Here is a 24,513-nt window from a genome sequence, read left to right as displayed (position 1 = left end):
GTCAGTGGAGGTGCAGAGTGATTCATCTGACCACATACAGGTGTTTACTTTGTGATGTTGTTCTCCTACCATGGAAACTTCCCTGAAGAAGGCAAAGTAAGAATACTTAAAAATTGTAATCTTTGTGTGTATACACATTGTGTAACTACATGTACACACATATATGCATACGTAAAAGATTTCTCTTACTCTGTATTTTGTCCCCCATCTAAAATCTCAGTTAACTACTTTTTACTTGCTGTGTTAGTAACACTGTTAGTTTTATAGTAATTAACTGTATTGTGACATTTGTTGTTTTAATGACAGGGAGGACAGAGAAGCACGGTTCCTAGCTAGTAAAATGGGAATAGTGGCAGCATTTCGATCATGGGCAGGTAAGATTTTTTTTTGTTTGTTTGAATCTGGATGATTGGAAAGGGAATTTTACTTTCTAGTATAAAAGAGTTGTTTGTTTAAACACAGAATCTGTCTCATTTGATGTGTCTAACTTCTATTAACACCTTCCTACAATGCTACTAAGATGTGGTTTGATATTGTAAAATTGGAGGGTGCATACATAGTTTGACTACTGACAAGGTGCAGTTTCTCCCCCGCAACCCACCCAGCCCCACCCCCCCCCGTATGGAATACCTTACAAGTTGTACCTTGATGGTACTTCTTGACATTCGATGAGTGAGAGGATGTTGAAAATAACTTCATATCATAAAAATTTGCCTTTGAGATGGTTCTGCCACTGTAAATAAGAAATCTTTTTGTCTTATGTGAAGAGATACCAACAGAATAGTTTCATCAGCACCTGCTTTACCAGGTGCCATAGCTGAAGAGAAATTGTAGATGGACATAGTTTGGGATTTTTCATGTAGAAGACATTTCTAAATCAAAAAAGCAGTTTTTTGCATTTTTCTAAATCCTTTCTCTGTAATATTACAATATCTAACATTAAGATACTGCCTCAGGGACTGCTCATTCTTTTAGTCAAGACAGTGTATTGCAAATAAACCAAATCAGTTGATATGACTATTTACCAAAATTTTGGGTAGGATTTTTACGGCCTATACTTAAGAAAGATTCAGACTGTATAGAAAGCCTTTCTCATTGTAAGACTATTTGCTTTATTTTTTAATGTTCTGAAAATAATCAATAAGCTTAATTTAATATCCAGGTATCCTTCAAGTGTTTCTCACATGTGTTCTCACTTGTTTGGGCAGGAAGCTTGGGAAGTTTGAAACTTCTAGGAAGCAGTTTCTGATAGGAGTATTGCTGCATCTTCCCTTATTCAGACACTTAGAACTAACAGCATACACCTGAAAGTTCAAGTGACTGAAGAAACAATTGTCTTGCCATGTCGTTTTCACTGTTACATCTTTTTTTATGTTACTTGTTATGTTGGAGACCAACATCTTAAATGTTTCTAATACAAAAATGTCCTTACACTGTCAGTCTTCCCAAAAGACATGTAGCTAAACCAGGCTTGAGGGTGTTCTTGGCTTTTGTTTTGGCTTTGTGGAGTTTTTTTTTGCCTGTCTATACTATCTGCTGTATTCTATTATTCCTTATTTTCCAGACTGGGTTATTCTTCAGAGCTGATGGTTACTATGTCCTTTATCCTCATGTATGATTGTGTCCTTAGAGATAAAATCAGGGCATGCAGCGTTGACTGCGTGCACCCAAATCTATTCCTGCATTGCAACTGGGATGTGGCCACTATATGATCTTGGAAGAGGCCTCTGAGGTGCACTGTGGAACATATTTAAATGCCCTTACAGTGTCTGCAGCCACATGTGCGTGTCTTAACTTTTTGTGACGTGGAAGCTTTGAACTTGAGGACTTTCTTCAAGTTCATATAAAGCACGTATCATTAAAGTTAAATTTGTATTAGTGAAAACAAATAGATGAGTAGGTGATATTTTTCATCTTTTAGTAATTTTTTAAAAATGATGGCTTGGGTTTATTTAGGATATGTAAGACAAAAGGTGTGCAAACCTGGATTCTTTTTGTTAATTTAAAGTTACGTTTTGGAGAAGCTTGTTTGTTTTCTAGATAGCATGTTTCTGTAAGTTTTAATTTATTCTGTGAAGTATGAAGAGAAGCGGTCAAGGAAATGAGCACGGTTACTGTCTTTGCAGCCACATTTTTCATGAAGAGACTGTTTATAAATTGAGGCTGAAAATTAGTGTAAGCTTTAGGTGGTATTCTGTAACACATAGAAACAATTTGAAGGTTTTCCCTATTAATATTGAAATATTAAACTACCTGAGAAAAATACAATGTCAAAGGACCAATTATAAGAGAGGCTCTGAGATCTTATGCAGAGTTAAATCTACTGTGTGGACACTTCTGGAGATGAGCACTGGTCATTTGGGAAAAGGTGGTTTAAAACGGTGCACAGAGAATGTTATTTCAAGTGTGTTTAAACTTGCTGTTTAGAATTCACCTGAGATTAAAAGAAACCGAATAATCATTAGGCTAAGATACAGATTTTGATGGAGAAACTAAACAGTTTGCCAAGATGATGCAAATCTTTCAGGTTTAAGATGCATTCTTTATTGACAATTTTATCTTTTCTTTCTGCCATTTCTTCCATGTAAATGTTGTTTTTGCAGATAATTTGAAAATACTGTTCACGGTAGAAAGGGCAAAAGTAGCTATAGTTTTTAATGAGGAAACAAAGTTTTGTGATTAGAAAATTTTGTTAAATACTGATTTGGAAAGGAGGTGATGTTATAAAAGTGAAAATGTTTATGATTAGTAATCTCTGTCATCTGTGCTTGTCCTCAAACTGGAACAAATTTAAGAATGCTTTTTTGTTTGGTGAGGGAATATTATTATGTATTTAATGTTTTCTAGGTATTATCAGCCTGTGCAAACCTGGAAATTCTGGGATTCAGTCTCTTATTGGGGTACTCTGTATACCAAATATGGAAATAAGGGTAGGTGGTAAATATTTAGTACTGATTTAGGAACAATATTGGATGTTTTAATTAGCATATTCTTAACATTTTAACAGTTTAGTGGTTTAAACACAGACTCCAGTTAGGAGACCACTACCCTCGAGTTTATTTGAACCCCAAGTTCAAGTCTATAATTATAAAATTCCTGTGAGAATGGAAGCATACCCTGTATGTCTGTGAGGAGGGAATGGAGGGGAGAAAAGTACATAAATTCATTTTTACTTTGGTCACAAGTCAAAGCGAGCTCACAGTAGCTGCAGTTATGAGTTTAAAGCATAATAATCAGAGTTGAATCTGAGGTAAATAAAAATGTTTCTTCACAACTATCTATTAAATCAAGAAGTTGGTGATGGCAGTAGCAACTGTTTTAAAAATCTGTAATCCAAGTAGCCTGAGCTACTGTAGAATTCATAGTGACAATAAGGCACAGTTCTAAAGTAAAATAAAATTCCCTTCTTCTCCAAAATACTTCAGTTTATGAAAATAAACGTGTTATCAAAAAAAGAAACACTGAAGCAAATACCTCAATTTTAGCACTTGGTAGAAATCTCAGCGTCAATATTAATAGGGAACAAAAGGACAATTTTTGTAAATCTATAAAATTCCTGTTGTGGGTTTTTTGTTGTTGTTTTGTTTTGTTTTGGTAGCGAGGTCTGCTTGAAGTTCTCTATGATATATTTCGCCTTCCTCTCCCTGTTATCGCAGAAGAATTTATTGAGGCACTTCTCAGTGTGGGTAAGTATTTAGAACCAGTTCACATACGAACTCGGTCTATTAAGCTCTTCTGCAAATTTCAGCCCTTCAGTGTGTCCTCTATATTGTAAATTATGTCAATATTAACTGTTTCATGGCTGAATTCATTGGGTGCTCTCGAAGTCCTGTTTAAAATTATCGACTGGTAAGTGTTGAAAGTTTGATAAAAGATCAGCAGTGGACCATAATGGAGGATTTACACAAAAGACTGTGTAAACACATTACTACAAATTAGACTCCTTTGAAGTTTTAGAAGCATTAGTAATGTAGAAGTGTTAGTGAACGTTACAGAAAAGTTATTACACAGTCTTTTCTGTATATTTTGTATCTGCTAGCTATCTCCACTGCACTTTAGCAGACTTTTTCCTAGGGCAAGAGTATGCTTTTTCATGTCTTTGCATTTAGCAGAGTTAGTCTTTTATCTTTAGAATTACTCCTTTGTAAACCCAAGAGTATCCTCTGCTTTTTCTCACAGTGCAAAAGTATGAGCCCAAAAGGAGTAAATTTCAGCCTTTAATGTTCCAGCAATTCTCTTCTACAAACTCTGGTTATAAATGTTTTGTCATGCAGTTGATTATAAAAGCTTAATCCTTGTTCCACATTTATACATAGATAAATAATAATTTGTTGCAAACTTTCTACTTTACCACATAGGGACGTACATTTTAAAATTTTAGGTGTTATGATATCTTCTGTTAAACAAGTTTAATGTGTTTATGAATTGGAAATGTCATTATTTTGGTTGATACTTAGATACAATCTTTGTCCTAGCTTTGAAGTTAACCTTGCTTTGTTCAGGAGTGTGAATTAGATTACTTGTTAGAGATCCCTTCTGACAAAATTTTCTATAATTTGAAACCTGAAGTAACATCTGTTGGCAAGAACTCTTATTTGCCAACTGACAATCATTTAAAAAACAATATGAAATCCAATGTTATAATTACCATTGTCCATATTTTCTTGTTCTAGATCCAAGCAGGTTTCAGGACTGCTGGAGACTTTCTGATGGCTTTGTAGCTGCTGAAGCTAAAACTATATTACCCCATCGAGCCAGGTCAAGGTGAGCATTTAATGAACTTAGTCTAAACCTGTGGTTTTGTTTTGTGGTGGTGTTGGCAAAATATTTGTTGTTTTCTTGCAGACACAATAAGAAATGAACTTTCTAAACTGTTTCCATACTTTTTTTCTCCTTAGGCCTGATCTCATGGATAATTACTTGGCTTTAGTGCTTTCAGCTTTTATTACCAATGGACTTCTAGAGGTAACTAATGACTTTAAGTTTGAGTAGGTGCTTGCTACTTTTTTTCCTGTAAATGTTAAAATAAGGTATTATACATTAAATGTTGTAATAATTTTTTTTAACTTCTTGAAGGGTCTGGTTGAAGTGATCACGAGTAGTGATGACCATGTATCTGTTAGAGCAACTATCCTTTTAGGAGAACTTTTGCACATGGTGAGTAAAACTTTTTGCTGAGAATAAGTAATATTAGTAGCTAGTTGTAAATAGGTATTTCCTATTATAGCTTTGAATTTTTGTTACGAACTTGGAACATCTACTTTTCATCAGAATAATGGGTTAATTTACATTACATCTTCTGGTAATTTGCATATTAAAAATAGTACAAATCAATAGGAAGGCCATTTGGAAAGTATTGAAAGTGCTAGCAGTTCTGCTTCGAGGATAATCTCTCAGCCTAGAACTCTCACCAGTATACTTCCTTGCCTTAGTAGCCAGTTGTATTTTTAAGCTGCAGTCCTGCAAAGTCACCCATCTGTTACTGTGTTTGGGAAAAGGACCATTTGGTGATCTTTGCTTTCCTTAGAATGATTGTAGCCTTCTGGCAGTGTGTTTAGGTTTCTGCCTCACAGGCTAGGCAGGTGAAACTTTTTTTTCATGTTTGGCTTGATGTGGCTGGGGCACTTGGTATTGTTCATTCAGGCAACTCCAGCTTGGTGGAGTGTTCTTTCAGCACTGCTGTGGGTAGCCCCTGCTACAGAGAAGCTGAAGGGATCTTGCTTCGTTCTGCTTCCATCTAACTAACGTATCTTTTGCAGTAGCTTCTCTTAACCTAAACTATGTTGCTATAGAGATTTTATTGTTGTTTTCATGTACACTCCAGTGCTACCTCTCAACCTCTTGAGGAGCTGTTAGTCATGTGTGATCTGATTTATCTTTCTTGCAAAACAGTTTTTATTTTTCACATCCTGTCTTCATGAAAAGAATAGCATATGCAGCAGAGCACATTTTGATCAGTTTTCTTGTGTTTATCTTTTTTCAAAATAAACTACGTTATAAGAGGTGGCAAGATTGTGAAATACAACTTTGTCTTACAAAAATTTGAATGTAAGTTATCAGACATAGTCTCCATCTTCAGACTGTCAACTCATTTCAGTGGTGCTTAGCGCTCCAAAAAGCAAGATGACAATCTTCAGATACAGGATTGCTTACTACTACAGTGATTTACAACATCTCAGCTCAGCATCATGGGTCACAACCACAACAAATCTGTTCTTTAGTCTCTTCAGTGATTTTTCTTTAAATAATTGGTTGGATTTCTTGAGTATTCAGTCAGCCATGTAGTTTATAAAGAGGAATCTGTAATAACGTATGCTATCTTTCTGGTCTTGGGAATACTTTTGATTGGGAGTGAGTGTTACTGACATTTGAGTTTGCTGCAAAGCACAGATACTTTTTGGTTTTCTGAAGAGATGATTCATTAATCAGAGATGACTGTTCATCAAAATACTGAACAAATATTTGTACTTCTATTTAGTTTTAAGAGATGGAAGTAATTTCTTTATCTTCATTATTCTTTAGTTTCTAAAAATATTTGCAGAACTACCTATGTTTCCCAAAATAAAATCAATTAAATGTCTAGTAACTTACAAAAGTTATGTTAATTAATCTGATTTTTTTTGTGCGGAAAGTTTTTAATAGAAATTAGCGGTTTAAATTTTATTTCTGGTTTTAATTATTTTTTTTGAGTTTTTTCATACACATGACATAAGCATATCTTATGCTTTGCATGTTTTTGCATGTTACCACTTAAAAAACCACCAATGCAAACAATACAGATTAGAAGGCTCTGAAATCTAAAATTGTCTCAAGTTACTTTCAATTGTATTTCAGATTGATTAGTTAGATCAGGTATTCAAAATGATGTGTGCAATTATTGCTCTGATGTTATGCAAAAGGTAGTTTTGTTGTTTTGCGTTTGTGATGGTCTTGTGAAAAGTGGTAGATTCTTCAAATGTTGATCCTAAAGAGATGGTTGAAAATGTTGTAGTAAGTTATTCTAACTGGTCTTTTGCTTTTTTTTAGGCAAACACAATTCTTCCTCATTCTCACAGCCATCACCTGCACTGCTTACCAACGCTAATGAATATGGCAGCATCTTTTGACATCATGAAAGAGAAAAGACTGTAAGAATTCTAAGTTACACTTAAAAGCAAAAATATTTACATGTCCTTTTCCCCCTACAGTTGAGTGAAAGCCTACATTACAAGTTTTCTGGTGGCTGAAACCACTGCTGTCTGTCCTTAAAAGGAAACAAACACATGCATATAGAAATGTTCAGTCACACTTACTAGGGAAGTAGTTTCCAGTGTATCATTCCAAAAGTGTTTGCAGTAACAATTTAGAAATTTGGAAAGAAAATTCTGATACTAGATTTCAGAACACTTTTGGACAGATTGCAAGATTTGTACATAGAATTTTTCTTCAGTGAACTCTCAGGCAGTGTTTGACCAGGCAACATCCAAGGCATGTTCTGTATGTTTGATTTCACCATTGTTTCACACTTCTCTTTTGGCATTTTGATACAATTAAGCGTTCAAAACTAAAAAAGCCTGTACATATTTTTTCTTCTGTTTTTATTTATCTATGGCTATCTAAATAATAATAGACCAAATCAGTGAGTCATTATTAGTGTGAGCAAGACCAAAAAATGTAATATTGGCATGGAGCTGGTTTGTTGTTTTTTTCTTTTTAAACCTTTTTTCTTCAGAAGAAAATGGTGATTGTAACAATAATAATTATGTTAAAATTTTGTGGTGCTTTTGTTCAGAGTTGGTACTGATAATTTTTTCAGCTCCTTTCCGTTCCATTTAAATATAAGAATGTATGAAGAGAAATTTTAAATTTAGAGCAGCATTCTGCAGTGGCATGTATTTAAGCAGTATTATGGAACTGTTTGGCAGTCATGGTGCCAATGAAATGAGGTATATTTAGGCATCTGAGTTGAAAAAAAAGTTTATAGAAGCTTTTTATTCCTATTTGAACTAGAAATACCTGAATTTTGAGATTTTAAAAACCTATGGGCTTTTTTATTTTATCTTATTTTTTAGAATTTCTCTGTACGTCTACTAATCTTGCAATTTAACTTCTGAAGTGCTCTGTCACAAAATACCATGGGTACTTCACACAATTTAAACCTCCTGAAGAAAGAAGTCAAACAATTTGATACATTTGCGTGTCTTCAAAATGTGTTTCTGTAAATCAGTGTTCTTAGTTATATTTCTTTGTTGAAGACCATTTAAACTGAGTGTGTTGGATTTCTTTCCAATAATAAATTACAGGAAATGTTTTTGTTAATTACTCTTGCCATTCCTGATCTGCCTTGTCAGATCAGCATTCTCATGAATATATCATAACTTTCTATTTTGTCTTTCATTGTGCTGTCAGTGATAAATTACAGAATCTTTCCAAACTGCTACTGTGAAATGATAAATGCTGCTTGTAGAGTGCTTTCAAGTAACATAGTGCTCTTTTGCTTTTTAGTTTTGAAGATTTCTAACATGTCAGTAGAAGATTTTGATGTGTGAAAACAGTTATTTTTCAAAAAAGGCATATCTGAAACTCGGTCACAGGATATTTCACTTGGTCAAAGCTGTGGGATGAGAGGAAAGATGAAGAGCAGAAGGGATATGTTTGTGGATTACTTGTGGGTTTTTTGTGTTTTGGCATTTGTGGATGTACCTGATAGAGTAGTAAGAATTCCTGGTTTTGTTGGAAGAAAGTGATTTTGTAGAAGTAGTATTTTTTTATTTGGGGATCTTGGTTTTGGTCAACACTCTGTGTTGTTTTGTACTCTGAAGAACTGTAAGCCCTGTTATGGATTCAATTTACATAATTTAGATACATGACCAAATTCAAAGGTGTTTGTTTGAAGATAATGTAAAGTAAAAACTGTCCTACCCTATGAGAATTTTTGTTTATGGGGAACAAAGATGGACTTACCCCCTCATTCTTGGATTTCCTTATTTGCTCAGCAGGTTTCTTCCTTCTGCTACCACTGCTTTGTAATTAACTGTTTCTGCCCTTGTTTGCTGTCATTTCTTTTTCTTCCTGTCTTTTCCTGGAAAACTTCTTACATGCTGTTGCTGAACTGTTTAGATACAAAGAGCAGGAAACATGCTACTGATACTCCTGCCACCCTCTGGAGAAAAAAAAAAAAGAAAATTTACAAGAAAAACTTCGTTAGTAAAAGTAGAGAGTTAAAGGGGCTAGCTTCAACTTTACTGCAGAACGTTGATCTACTGTGGTATCTCACAATACTTCATCAACTAATGAACTGTGATAGACACCACTGATTGCAGAGTAGAAGAAAAGGCATCAATAAGGCTCATTCTTCAGTAGAAATTCTGAAAGATAATTTTCTGTATAATTTCAGTACAAGACTGAGGCCTATGGATGTATGAAAACTTGTATCAAGAAAATTATTTGGTTCGGAATTGTTGGTCGGTTCTTTCTTGAGCTATGTTTATTTACGCTAGACATAGCAGTGGCACTCTTTAGTTGGATAACAGCTGCCAAATACTGATTATAGTATTTTTTTCTATTAGACGAGCAAGTGCCGCACTCAACTGTTTAAAACGTTTTCACGAGATGAAGAAAAGAGGACCTAAACCTTACAGCCTCCATTTAGATCATATTATTCAGAAAGCAATCTCAACACACCAAAAAAGGGATCAGTACCGTGTGCAGAAAGACATCTTTATTTTAAAGGTATTACCATTACTGATTTTTCAGAACTGAATTTGACTTTGTATTTTGGAGACTTAGGTCCTGCCTCCCAAGCGTCACTCTCTCCTCTAATCCGGAGCCATTTATGTGATTTCTTTGTAGTACTTTTTTCATTTAATTTGTCTTGTAGGTACTTGTGGACACTATATTGCATTTCTAGAAATTGAGGAGTGAAATTACAATTTGTAATTTTAGGACCAATTGTGATCTCTTACTATTAGATTCTTAATGCAGTACTATAACCATGCAATTTACTTTCAAATGCAAATTACTGTGGAGCATAGCCCTTTTAATGATTATTACAGGAACAGTAAGTATATTGTGACAAGACTGAAAAAAAATGATGCAAGGAAACTTACTGTAGTTTTTCATGTCTGTATTCTAGGATACAGAAGAAGCACTTGTAATGAATCTTCGAGACAGCCAAGTTCTCAATCATAAAGAGAACCTTGACTGGAATTGGAATCTAATAGGAACCATACTGAAGGTGAGCTTAAAAAGGGCGTGATATTATTTTTATGAAATTATTTGAGGGAAAGTCTCCATTTCACATGCAGGTTTTGGCTTTCTAATATTAGTTCCATACTACATCCCATAATCTGTTTTATTTCAGAAAATTAGGATCTCATGGGTTTAATCAGTGCTGATATAGTTGCTTTATATACAACCCTTAAACTATATGTGAAAATACACTACAGTTACATTAACAAATTTCTTAATAAGCATGTGTTAAATTTTACATAACTTTATTTGTATAGAAATAGACTTTACAGAATTAGCTATAATGACTTTAAAGCTGCTAATACTTTAAAATTCATTCCAAACTACACGGGGATACGGCCTTGTTTGGTTACATAGCAGATTTTTTTTTTATATTACATGAGGTGAAGGTTAAGGCTGGAGGTGGGTAATAGATCAAACTCAATGCTTAGACTGAGCCAGTAGTATGGAATCTCATTGTATGTTTTTAACTAATACAAATACTCCTGTAACATCAAGTTCATTTAGAAAATTAATTTGTTTTTACAAAAAAAAGAAATACCTCTGACAGGAAGGGCATTATCTTAAATAGATTTAATGCACAACTTTTAAGAGACTGCCTTTTTTTAAGAAGAAAACTTCATTTGTTTGAGTAAGAAAAACTTTCTGAGTACTCAGTACAGTCTTTGAACTGAAATAGCTCCTGTCATTCTGTGCATCAAAGCCATCCTTCTGTTGTTACTCCGAAGTAATATTTTCTTACTGTCGTCTTTACTGTGTTGTTATAAAGGTGGGGAAAGTAAAAAAAGGATTAATGGTGACAATCATAATCAAGATTATATTTAAAAAAAAAAGAAACTAAATATGTCTGTGCATTTTCTCAGGGACTGATAAACTTGCAGCAAGAAATCTGTCTGGTATAAAGACCTGAATATATGTATGACAGCTTTGCCCCACCAAATTTCACTGTTTACAGGCTTTTTACTGCAATTACTAGATCTAGTGGATTACTAGATATCTATGAACATTAATCATAGATAATTTACCTTTTGATTTAGTGTTAAAGATATTATCAAGAAACTTTTTCAGAATCTCACTGTTACTTAGTCTGTGTTACTTAGTCTGTTACTTTGACAATGGAAGTTTTATGTAGTTGGCTGCTAAGGTTTTTTGGGTTTTTTTATCTGGAATTTAGGTCAAACTGACAGTTTTCCTGCTATGTCAGGCCTCTCCAACAGTATATTTTTAGTGTCCTGTCGAACAGTTGCAAATGTCTCAAAATCAGGGACTTCTGTCTTTCAGAATGAGAAGTTTGTGTGTTTTCTGGTTTAATACTAACCACTTCCGTTCCTGTTAAACTGCACAACACCAGCATAAACTAAGATAATGTTATCAGAGTGGTCCATCTTTTGTGCTCAAATGAGCAGGATCCAGATTCCAGTGTTTGGACTTTGGTATCTCATGTGGCTACTCACCTCGTTCTTGCCCCTGTGGCAGCCTTATGGCTGTGGAGCATCAGCTTTCTAACCACCTCACTACTTGCATTTCATGTGATATCTTACTGCCTTTTTTACTTTCTCAGCTTGCTGTCTAAGCTGCTAAAAGAGCAGCAAAAGTAGCAGTGGTCAGGATGGAGGAATTGCGACTTTTGTCGTTGACAGTAGAGCTTCATACTTTATCTGGCACTGTTACTAGTGTAGTCAGTGTTTACTAATCAGTAACTAGTGCACTGTATGTGTTGAACTGTATTGCTTAGATAAGAAAGAAGAATGTTTTGATGCACTTTTTTCCATCCCTTCCAAGAAGATACTTAGTAGTAGCAACAAAAATAAATCTGAAACCATAGAGACAACAGATGACTGTAAAAACAGAAAAATATAATAGGAAGAAAGGATAGGTCCAGAAGGGAGTATTATGACTTCATGTGACCCTCCTTAAAACATCAACAGAGGGGTCTAAATACCATTTTAATATGCAGTATTTGAGTGAGCTATAACAGAATGACTATTTTTAAAACAAATCTGATGAATAGTGAAAACAACAACAAAATGATTTCCCTATTATACTTTTTTTTTGTTATTTGCAGAGAAGAAACTGAGCGAAATTGTCTATTTTTCATTAGCTTTTTGTAGTTTGCTGTTTTCATTAGAATTGTGGCCTTGTACACATAGCATGTGGCCGACATTCCCTATCCTTCTCTAGAAAAAAATGGAACAGTTCTTGGAGCAAGAAGTGTGGGCTTTTCAATAAAATAAGGGTTTTTTATAGGTAACGTTAGATGCAAGAAGACTTACACTTCTAATTATTAGGTAAATATAACTATAATAGAAATGAGTAAATTTTAGTGTCTAATCAAGGACTGATGTACAAGTTTTATATGATGCTATATTTGCTGTTTTTCTAGTGGCCAAATGTAAATCTAAGGAACTATAAAGATGAACAATTGCACAGGTATGTAAAAATTATGTAGATTTCCTTTGAAGAAAAAAATTTGGAAAAACTGGTTCTTGATATGTAATAAACTATCCCTTGGATATGTCACATTTCTAAAACCTAATCTATAGATAAGCAGCAAAAATGAAAATTAATTAGGTTGTAATATTTGCTTTAAATAAACAGGTCTTTAAGCTTTAGTGGTTTCTTTTCTATGCACAGATACTTTATATATTTACTTCATTAACAAGAATCATACCAGCTTTGCAAACACCCTGTTTCATTTTAAACCTTAAAGTATTAACTCCTTGGTATTTCATACATTAGTGTTTGATGTCAGCACCTCACAAATTTTGACAGAACAGGTCTACGGTTGTACAGTTACATAGTTCCAGCTTTCATCAAAAACCAAGAGGAAGTTATTTCTAGTTGCTATTAATGGCAAAGAAAGCATGTGTGATTTGGAGACGAGAAAAAAAAAAAACCCAAAACCAGTACAGCACTGGTCCCTTTCATGTCTGTTGGCATTAAGACATTTTTATTACTTCTGTGCATGTGTGGCAATAGTGTGACTAGTTAGTTCTTGGGTGTCCCTTTTAACATCCATTTCAGAAATTGATTTGATTAAATTATTTTGAAGAGTCATTCTGTATTTGTAGGCATGGAAAGCTACTTCTACATGAATTTAAGGAAAAACCTAAAGCTAAAACATATGCTGAAAGGCTCATGCTGCCCCATTTTAAATTTTTACTGAAAAATAATTGGGTTACTTTTGTATAGTGTTCACAGTGTAAGCGGTAGTCCCGTTGTAATCATAGCCATAATTTAATTTTGCATTTGTGTTTTTTCTGGGTTTTTTTTCTCTAAACATTAACTGCCAATCTGTACTTTGTGGTAAAAGATTATTTTCCAAATCTGGTTGTTCATAACATTGCTTCTCTAAAGCAATGTCTGCAGTCCTGGCTATGACACGCACACCCACCCTGCTACCTACCTGGGACAGTGTTTCTGTTCCCTGAGTTTTGTGCTGCACTCAAGCATTGTTCAGTGCCTAAATAATTTAACTGCAAATAAATTGAGAAAATCTAGGATTGAGTTAGTGTAAAACTTCTACAGTTCGTTGTTCCTTTCTGCAGGGTTGTTGGTTACATGCTTTAATGTCTTTAAAATGCTGTTGCTCTTGTTTAATTATAAGTAATTAAGCCCAAAATCTCTCTAGTTTCACTGCTACCAATAAAAAATCTTCAGTCACTGTTTTTTGAAGTGTAAAGTACATTTATTTGTCCTTCCATAAGTTTGTTTAGGGTTTTTTACTGGTAGTGTTCTTGTGATGATTTTACAGCTGTTATAGTGAAATTTCAGATGTTTTTTAATATAGATTCCTTCATTTCATAGAGAAACAGTTAATCTGATGTATGTGTACACATGTACATACTTAAGTGTACACATACATGTGCACACACAGATAAATATGTGTGTTAATATGTTTATTATATTTATTGCTAATAACCCAGAATAAAATAGATTTCATTTGACAGAATTTAAAGAAGCCCTCAGATTTCCTTTATAATTGGTCTTGTGTTTGGAGTTGGGGATAGTGGCTTACTTTCACTTTTTTAACTAAACGCACAGTACTTTAGTTAAGTTTTCTTAATGTTTGACATACCTACCTTCAGACAGAACATTCTGTGTTATTTTAAAGCACAAATGTGTATTTATTTTTTGACTAAGAATTGGCGATGGGAAGGTCTTACCTGAAGATGTATTCCTGCAATGCAAAACTCGAGCTATATTGCTCACCATGATTTCAAAACGTCTGAGCGAGAGTCTGCATTTGCAATTACTGTGTTATGCTTCAGAAATGCTTAAGTGAGGTGAACGAAAATACTGTTGCTGAATAAATATGGCCTTTTTCTGGCAGAACACAAAAATGTATTTTTCACACCAGCGTTAACTATTATAGCTGAAGAAAACTCATGTCACAGATTCTTTTTTAGCTCTTTAAGTCTAGATAGTCTAGTCTTTGAAACTCACCACAGGATAAATTACAGCAGAAGAAATTACAAGCATGAGAATGAGAAGGAAGCCATGGCTTCTAAGAGCATAGAGATTTTGAGTTCCTTTGCTTATTTTATGTCACGGCATAGAAGACCCTTTATAACACACAGTATAGCTGCATCTCTGTGAAATCGTGTCTGGATAGAGTCATTACTGCTAACTGCTACTCTTCTAATAAGTTTTGAAAATCTGTTGCAAATAAGCTAATTTAGTGATAACATACTTTTTCTACCAGCATCATTTTGTACTTGTCATACTGAAAAATAGTAAATTCTTTTTTACTTTCCATAGGTTTGTAAGGAGATTGCTATATTTTTACAAGCCTAGCAGTAAACTATATGCCAACCTGGATCTGGAGTATGCCAAGGCTAAGCAGCTTACTGTGGTGGGTTGTCAGTTTACTGAATTTCTTCTTGAATCAGAAGAGGTAAGAAATTTTCTTACTACTCGTTTTTATTTTCAGCTACAAGACCGGAGGTAGAATGAGTAGTGCTGCTGTATGCCACTTAGAGGAAAACCCTTAATTTTAGTAAAGACTTCTGTAAACTTTGGGTGTTGAATCTAAAATGATTGAATTGTCCAGATGAGGCAGTGAGGAAGATGCCTGTGTTTAAGTAGAAGTTTTATTAAATACAGCTTTATTAAATGCAATGTAGGGGTTTGGAGTTTTTTTAATTTTTGCTATGTATATCCTTCCTTTCTCTGCCTCCTTTCGTCTTGTGTGCTAAAGACTTTTATGCCTCAGGCCAGAGGAAAATGTCATTGAACAATCCTTTTCCTGGAAAGGATAGAATTGGTCCTAAGATGTCTCCAAGCTAAACTCCTTTTATTTGCCTTGAACCTTTTTCTTTAGTGTGAATTGTGTTTGCCAGACAGCATTTCTATTTTGTACCTGTACTGTCTTTGTACATTTTAAGAAATCTAAAATGATGGATTTCAGTAATGAATAGAGACCCGGTTCTGTTACTAGTAAATGCTATTACTCTCTGTTTTGTTAGGATGGACAAGGTTACCTGGAGGAGTTGGTTAAAGATATTGTACATTGGCTCAACTTTTCATCAGGAATGAAACCTGAACGTAGTCTTCAAAATAATGGGTTGCTAAATACCCTTAGCCAGCACTACTTTCTGTTTTTTGGTACTCTTTCTTGTCACCCTCATGGAGTGAAAATGCTTGAAAAATGTAATGTGTTTCAGTGGTGAGTGTTTTTATTGTTTGAATTGTGCTTATGGGTATAACAGTTATGAAAATTGTAAACTGTGCATGAGAACTGAAGTTCTTTTGATTTACTTAGAAGTAAGGAGCCCCAGTTGTGTGGGGGTGGGGGGGGGTGGGATCAGTGTTTTTTTAAGAAGGGGTCTTCTAGTCTGTCATTACTGAACAGATATGGGTGATTCTGTCACAAAATAGCTTACTTTTTCCTGTCCACACCTATCTGACAAAAATCAGTATCAGGAGGGATGATACTGTACTGAAAGGACAGAGGAAAAAAAAAAGAAAACCACCCCAACAAAATAAAACCTAAAAAAAACCCCAAAACAAAAACCGCACAAACCACTAAAAACTGGCAGGTATCATACTGTTTGTGAAGTGTGATGATACATGTTGTACCTAAACTTCAGTCCAGTATATTTGAGTGAAGCTGTGAAGTTCAAAATTTTGTTCTGGTATAAATAAACTTACTGGGTTTTGAGAGTAAATGGGCTAGTGGCTAATACCAGTTTGTTTTAAATGTAGTAAACTTCAAGTGAAAATTCAGATGTTTTGAGGTACTCTGTTTTTTTTAATTAAGTCGTTTTCATTGATTACTAGAATGCAAGTTTCTTACTGGCTTCAGAAAACTTGTTTCACAATAAAATCTAGACAGTTAATAGGACTAACCTTATGGCAGGCTTTATACACAGAATGTTTTACAATGAGGAATTGTTCACAGAGCTTCATGAACATTGATTTTTGTACTCATAATCACTAATTAAAGTAGGCTGACAAAATTATTACAGAACAATTATTAAAAAAATGTTGGTTTGGTGTTTTTTCCGTTGCAGTTTAGTGCATTATTTGGTCCCCATTTGACTCTCAACAGCTTTAACAGTTTAAAGTTACTTCATTTCATATGAGAACTTACTTTGCATTTATAGAAATGAAAGTCTAATTCAAAGTACTGAAGTTTAAATTATTGATTGAATAAATAAATGGGTTCGAGTGGGTTCGAGTGGGTTCAAATACTAATTTTTATTTTCTTCTATCTCTCTCTCCCTCCCCTCCAAGTCTTCTTAATCTTTGTTCTTTGAAGAACCAGGATCACTTGTTAAAATTGACTGTTTCTAGTTTGGATTACAGCAGAGATGGGTTAGCAAGAGTCATACTTTCTAAAATCCTGACAGCCGCTACTGATGTAAGTTCAGTTCAACTTACGTTACATTATTATTTGCCACTAAGCATTTATTTTGTTATTCAAGGTGTATGACTTTATTTTTAAGCTAATATATATCCAGAAAGGTTTTTGTTTTCATATTCAGAGAAATGAAACTCCTGCTCATGTAGCTTTTGAATTTGCTGTGAACTTCACACCGTATATTTGTGCTCAAGAAGTTAAGTCATTCAAACAGAGGTTTCTCTCATGTGTGAAGGGGGTTAAAGTCTTTAAATGCATAAACCAAGTGTAACATTGTTGTCTAGGTTAGTAAATCAATTGTGAAGGCATTGTTTTCACAAACAGAAATGTGTATTTCTAACAGTAATAAACAGGTTAACCTTCCAGTGGTAGGTACTGTTTTGGTAATGATTGAGGTCACTGTGGAGGAACTGAGTAGAAGCTCCTGCAACAAGGGGGTGATTCAGAAATGGGCATTGGGATTTGTACTTCTGAATCAAAGAAGGTGAGTGGAAATAAAACAGACTTACATAGACTTGGGAAAGGAAACTCTTGAACTTTTAAGAAAATAAATCGGATCAGGGGAGGTTTAGGCTGGATATTAGGAAAAATTTCTTTACTGAGAGAGTGGTGAGACACTGGAATAAACTGCCCAGGGAAGTGGTGGAGTCACCATCCCTGGAGGTGTTCAAGGAACTTGTGGGTGTGGCATTGTGGGACATGGCTTAATGGGCATGGTGGTGTTAGTTGATGGTAGACCTGATGATCTTATAGGTCTTTTCCAACCTTAGTGCTTCTGTGAGGTGTAACATACTAGACAAGCAAGCATTGATGTCAGGGAAATTACAACTAGTAAGTTGAAATCTAACTAGGAAAGAACTTTCATTGCTTCAGGGAGAGCTAGTCCCCTGTCACCTGGACAAGGCAGAATATATTCTAGAGTGGATACAAGAGGGAATAAGGCAGATACTAACTTTTTAAATGTCTCATTGTATTTTGGAAGAGGAGAGGGCAAGGAATAGAAAAGTAGTGACGATAGTTGGGGTTGAAGGAATGACTCATTGAAAGAAGAGGGTGAAGCTCCGTATGGAATAATTTTTAAGTAATCTTTCAGTGAAGTGATGACTTTGATACCCTTTCTCCAAAGTTGTTTTATGCCTAGTCTGGGCAAGAAACAGAAATTAATACGTTGTGAGGACACATGCCTGTGTCTTTATTAGACTTCGAAGTTTCTGTTAGATGACTGTCCATTAAGAGCAATTTAGGCTGTGGAACTTCATTTAGCTGTTTCTATTGAGAGTTCATGTCAATGGCTACTGTCCCCTTCACCACCTCCCAGCTATTTTTACCTCATAAAAAGGGGCCATAAGTGGGGGAAGAGCACTCCAGCACTTCAGTTTCTTCTGAATGCAGCTAGTTAACAATTAGAGAAAAGTCCAGGAATGCTGTCACAATCCCCTCAAGAACGTATACAGTTACACTGATAATTCGAAGCATTTTTGTTATAAATTAGTGTTTGTGGTTTAGATTTTTGGGAAAGATTTCTTGATTCTGATATCTAAGGTATGAAGACTTAAATTCTATTTTGAGAGAGATACTTCCAAATGTTTTCAAGCATCCAGAAGCTTTATGTAGGTAGGAGTGGGTTGATCTTCTTCCAAATGTTCTGGAAAGACCTACTTTTCTGCTTTTTTTTTAATCTTAGCAGGGGAAATAAAAACCCAAACAAAACAGAACATATTCAACTCTCATATAGGTATCACTAGCTGTAAGGAAACAGGCTTGAAGTGTGGTCCAAATACTGTTTGAACATACTGTCCCAGGCGTATACAAAGCCAGAAAGCAGTTGAGAGCTGCTGCTGCTCTTAGTGATGATAACTAAAAATGCAATTTCCACCTATTTGTAATTCAGCTTAATGAACAATAAGTAGTAAACACTTTTTCTACTTCAGATGTGAATAGGATAGGCATCACTCTCTGGCACCTTAGAAATTGAGAAAGCTTGCGGAACCCCCAGGTTTACCCATTTCAGTTCTAGTCTGTTTGGGATTGTGAAAAGGATCTCATCGCAGGCATTACCTTGACAATTTAATGCCAGACCTTAACAGATGTCGAAATAGAACTCTTTGGAGAAAGCTAAGAGACATTCTACAGGGTCAGAAATTTAAGAATGCAGATTTTTTAGTTCAAACCTAAATAATTATTTTTAAAGTTACAGATCTTTCTTGCCAGATACACTGATACCTTCTCACATCCGTGATGTTTTAAGGTTTCAGCCTACCTTAGTACCTTATGACTACTGAGTTCTAATGCTTCCATTTCCCAGTCTTGCATTGATGCATGGATCTAGCAACACTGTGTAGGGAAACAGCAGAGATTATGTAACCATCTGTTTTTGGCAGTCTCCTGAAACATAAAAGAATAGAAATTATTAGGATATATCTTCTCAACTGCTGAGCACTGAGTTACTCTATAAGTAAAAGTGTAATCTTTCTCATATGTGCACAGTATGAGTCAATAGTCCTTAATATCAGACTTAGGTGTGCATTCAGGTATAGCAGTCTATAACAATAGCCATCTCCTGCCAAGTTCATAGGTGAGATGTGTTGTGACTTAAATTCTACTATTTAGAGTTCAGTGTTGCACTGGATGAGACTGTACCCTGATTTTTGTACACTGCAATACCATGAGAATCCCTTCAATATATTCTTTTTTTAATATATGATAACATACCATGAATTATTTATGATAACACATCTAAGAAATATTAAAAAACTAAATCTTGTTTGTTCATCACAAATGTAAATGAATCTTTTACTACCAGGATATTAAAAAAGAAGGAAAACTTACTGTTTAAATCTCTTAAATTAGAGCCTGACTTCCTTTGTGAAACATAGTGAACCCTGAGGGATGGATAGAACTACTGCAGGGTGTTTTATTTCTTGAATTAGTTGTCCTGCTTGGAATTCCTGGAATTCATAGGGAAATATTTTGTATATTTCATCTAAAAGAGGAAAGTCACAAATAAAAAGGACTCTCTTAGCCAACAGAAATGGGTCTACGTTTGCATCAACCACAGATGATTTCATACTTGGATAAAATTTACTTCCTTAAGAAATTCTTTTCTTGTTTTACCATGTGCCCAACTGCATATGTTCTTATGGTGGAAACTGAACTGATGGGATTTTGAGGAGAAAATTTCACTGAGTACTACTTGACAAAAAGGCAAAATGTTGACTGGTCGAAGAACCCTTTGGCAATGCTTGGTGTATACAATATTGCAAGTATCCTCTCCTGGACAGAATGCTTGTCTTCAGTGTTTCTGGTGTTTAGGCTCCCAATAGAGGATCAAAGAGTAAAAAGCTAACCCAAAGGATAAAACCTTTTGATTATTCTGGTATTAACTGTATCCTTAGCAGTATAAGTGGTATTTTTGAACAACTGCAATTGACAAAACTACAAGTCTCTTCCAGAAATTCAAATATTCATATGAGGTGGAAAATACCTCTCAATTCCGAGAGGGTAAGATAGCTGAAAGAATATGGAAGTATGCAAAGAAAGCATTAAGTGCCTCAGCCTTTTCCTCATCTTTTGTCACGACGTTTCCCCCCATGTCCAGTAAGGGATGAAGATTCTCCTTAGCCCTCCTTTTGTCAGTAATATGGAAACGTTTCCAGGTTAAGTTACAGTTGGGCTTTGGCCCTTCTAATTTTCTCCCTACAAAACCTCACAACATCTTTATTACAGAAAATAGTATTTTTCTATTTAGAAGGCTTTCCAAGAAGTTTTGAAGATCAGATACTTCTGGGAAACAATTTAAAATCTATTAAAATAAATTCCACAGAGGGTCTAGTATTTGCTTGATAAAGTGTTTTTGCAAAACACTACATACATGCAATTGCACCGGCTGTTTACAAGGAATTTTTCCTGCTAATCGTGATGACTTTGTGTGGTACTGTCACGGTGAATGACTAATTAATAAGGGCTTTCCAAGGAGACTTGCAGTGACCAGATCACTTGTCATCTCAGACTGAAATTTCTCATTTGATAAGACAGAAATAGCTCTCTAATAGACTGTAGTTGTAATAAATAAGGTGTGCATCACAGCTACTTGCTGTAAAATATGATAATTTAAATGTATTTTTAAAGTGATAAATCATTAACTACATAAGCTGTTTTTCTTCCATTCAAAAAAGCATTTTCCTTACTTTTGCAGAGCTGCAGGTTGTATGCAACAAAACACTTACGAGTATTACTGAGAGCAAATGTAGAGTTCTTCAGCAACTGGGGGATTGAGTTACTGGTGACCCAGTTACATGATAAAAATAAAACTATTTCTTCTGAGGCACTTGATATTCTAGATGAGGCATGTGAAGACAAGGTGAGCATCCTTTCCCTCTTCAACCTCTTTTTGGTATGCTACTCTGCTAGCTGTTCCCCACTCCCTCCCCCAGTAGCAAAGTAAAAGTATGCAAGAAGCTACCAGTGGTTTCCTTTCTTGATTGTCATTAATGGGCTTCATAATAGTTTATAGACCCCCTCGCTGAAAATACCGCAGTATTAATGCAAAAAATGCAGACTTCTGGATTATGCCTACTTCTAAATATGAATTCAGACTAATTCAGCTATTTTGATCATTATACTTTTTGTGAAGTAATATGTATTTAATGACAGAAGGTATCTAAGGTGGATATTAGGATGAGGTTAGTGCTGTTTAATACTTCCTTTTGTGAAAGTTTGCTGCTTTATTTCTGGCAGATTGTTGTAATTGTTGTAGTTTTCAGAATTGCATAGTGCTTAGATACTCCTTATGCATTTTTAATTATTTTAGGCCAATCTTCATGCCCTTATCCAAATGAAACCCGCTCTTTCTCATCTTGGAGACAAGGGTTTGCTTCTACTTCTAAGGTAAATGTTGCATATGCTGTTTGACTTTACACTGTGGAAACAAATTAAGTGTTTGTTTTTATTCAAATTATGTGATTTGTTTAAAGTGGGGTACTAACTGCCTGATGTTACTTTACAGATTTCTGTCCATCCCAAAGGGGTTTTCTTATCTAAATGAAAGAGGTTATGTAACAAAACAAATGGAAAAGTGGCAAAAGGTAATGCTAAGAATAAAAAGTGTGTTTGATATTAGGAGGAGGAAGGATGTGAATATGCAGGTTTAGAAGGTCAAAAATTCTTAAAAATACTGCATATTCATATGCGGGTATTGCTAATGCTAATACATGTGTTGCATCAGTGACTTACGATTTTCCTGAAAAAGATTGACAGCGACTTAGTTTCATAGATCTTCTGTACATGCATGCTTTTGATTTACCCAGGTCTTTTATATAATGTTGATATTTCAGCAAATATTTCAGGAGTGTAGTGACTTTCTAAATAGGTTGTTTTGTAAGGTCTCATCTAGAGAAGTGTGTAAAGGAATACTGCTTTTCAAGATACCTGTTACCTCTGGTTGTTGCTAATGAAAGTTAAATCTAGAGCTCATGAAGATAGAATTGGCTTATGCTGTTAGGAAGTAAATAGGAACACAAGACCATTAAGAAAAATGCATCATTGTCATGACTAGAATAAAACTCTTAATAAAATATTTTGGTTTTGTAATTGATTATAAGTGCTTGGTCTCATTCCTGTCAGCAGTTTTTTTAGTAACTTATAAGCTGTCACTTCTCTCGGGATACTGAAATGTGTCGTGGTCTGTTGAGATGTTTCGGGTTAGAGTCAGATGTAAAGTATTTCCTTCCTTCCTTCCTTCCTTCCTGCCTTCCTTTTTTTAAACAAATTCACTGAAATAATTACGGAATCAATTGCCCACTGTGCAGACTCATTGTATGTATGAAGTGCAGTAATTCTAGTGAGCCCCACCTTCACATCATAAAGAAATTCGGCCTTCCTTAAGGAGCACTTGGATTATTCCTGCCTTATCAAGTACCATACTGTAAAAACATAAACCACTAAATGTATTGTGTCAAGCTTTACCTGTTTTCTTTCAGGAATATAACTTAAAGTATGTTGAATTGATTGAAGAACAACTTAATGAAGCACTTACAACGTACCGCAAACCTGTTGATGGTGATAACTATGTTCGTCGGAGCAACCAAAGGTAAATTTGGGAAAATGCGTCTTTGGGCATAAGCTGGCAGAACTGATCAAGAGAGCTTTAAACTAGAATCGATGGGGGAAGAGGATACCAACAGGATTGCAGTATGTAAGCCAAGGGTTGGCATGGCATTGCCTGAGGGTGGCAATGCTAGTGGGAACCGTTACACTGCTCCTGGGAGCACAGAGTGCTCAGGAGCGTATCTGAAATGCTTGTACAGCAGCACACGCAGTACAAGAAACAAACAGGATAAGCTGGAAGCGTTGGTCAGTTCCCAGAGCTATGATATCATTGGTATTAGTGAGATTTGGAGGAATGAGTCCCATGATTACAGTACTAGGATGGAGGGCTACAGGCTGTTCAGGAGGGATAGGCAGGGCAAGCGAGGTGGAGGTGTCACCCTATATGTGAGGGAGAGGTCTGATTGTACAGCCCTTAAAGTTAGTGGTGATGTGTTTGAGGGTCTCTGGGTGAGGATTAGGGGGATGGGAAACAAAAGAGATGTAGTGGGTGGCTACTGCTTATTGCTCAGCCGGGATGTTAGCTCTGATGAGTTATTCTATAGGCAATTAAGATAAACTTCTGGATCAGTAGCCCTTCTCCTTATGGGAGATTGCAACTTCCCAGACATCAACAGGGAATACTAGACTGCTGTGACAAGCAGGTCTTGGAAATTCTTGAAGTTTGTAGGAGATAACTTCTTGTCACAAGTACTCAGTGAGCCAACTAGGAAAGATGCCCTCCTAGACTTGCTATTTGTCAGTAGAGAAGGACTCATGGGAGATGTGCTAGTAGGTGGTTGTCTTGGCCACAGTGATCATGAAATGGTTGAGTTTAAAATTTTTGGTGTGATGACAAAAAAAGACAGCAGAGTTGCTACCCTGGACTTCGGGAGAGCAAACTCAGGGAACTATTTAGCAGAGTACCCTGTGAATCTGCTTTTGAGGGCTTAGGAGTCCAAGAGTGCTGATCAGTTTTTAAGAACCACCTTTTAAAAGCACAGGAGCAGGCAATCCCATTGTTTTGTAAGTCAAGCAGGTGGGCTAGAAGACCAGCTTGGCTGAACGGGGAAGTCCTTGTGGAGCTCAAGAAGAAAAAGAAATTGTATCATTTCTGGAAGCAAGGTCAGGCTTAACAGGAAGGTTACGGAGCTGTGGTTCATATATGCAGAGGGAAGACATGAAAGGCCAAAGCTCAATTAGAATTGAAGCTGGCCAGTGTTGTGTCAGATAACAGAAAAGGCTTTTTTAAGTATGTTAATAGCAAGGGGAGGTTTAAATAAAACATTGGACCAGTACTTGTTGAAGATGGTCATCTGACTAATAAAGGATGA

General features: G+C 35.4%; 1 protein-coding gene across 2 annotated transcripts in view; it reads left to right on the top strand.

Moving 5' to 3' along the window:
• Positions 1-323: 323 nt before the first annotated feature.
• The window catches only part of RICTOR (RPTOR independent companion of MTOR complex 2), a 43,464-nt gene continuing 19,274 nt past the window's right edge, over positions 324-24,513 (top strand). For both annotated transcript variants that reach the window (XM_059833956.1, XM_009815206.2), the window contains exons 1-17: positions 324-374; positions 2,848-2,930; positions 3,599-3,686; positions 4,674-4,764; positions 4,899-4,965; positions 5,077-5,157; positions 7,027-7,127; positions 9,549-9,711; positions 10,115-10,216; positions 12,614-12,660; positions 14,992-15,127; positions 15,699-15,898; positions 16,969-17,095; positions 21,291-21,455; positions 21,906-21,982; positions 22,101-22,179; positions 23,074-23,183. In XM_059833956.1, the coding sequence (XP_059689939.1) occupies positions 341-374; positions 2,848-2,930; positions 3,599-3,686; positions 4,674-4,764; positions 4,899-4,965; positions 5,077-5,157; positions 7,027-7,127; positions 9,549-9,711; positions 10,115-10,216; positions 12,614-12,660; positions 14,992-15,127; positions 15,699-15,898; positions 16,969-17,095; positions 21,291-21,455; positions 21,906-21,982; positions 22,101-22,179; positions 23,074-23,183 (1,751 nt within the window). In that variant the 5' untranslated portion in view covers positions 324-340. The remainder of the gene's footprint in view (positions 375-2,847; positions 2,931-3,598; positions 3,687-4,673; positions 4,765-4,898; positions 4,966-5,076; positions 5,158-7,026; positions 7,128-9,548; positions 9,712-10,114; positions 10,217-12,613; positions 12,661-14,991; positions 15,128-15,698; positions 15,899-16,968; positions 17,096-21,290; positions 21,456-21,905; positions 21,983-22,100; positions 22,180-23,073; positions 23,184-24,513) is intronic.

This window comes from Gavia stellata, chromosome Z (assembly GCF_030936135.1).
Source record: "Gavia stellata isolate bGavSte3 chromosome Z, bGavSte3.hap2, whole genome shotgun sequence".
NCBI lineage: Eukaryota > Metazoa > Chordata > Aves > Gaviiformes > Gaviidae > Gavia > Gavia stellata.
The sequence above is the reverse complement of the archived record's forward strand: the minus strand, read 5'-3'. Positions and strand labels throughout refer to the sequence as shown.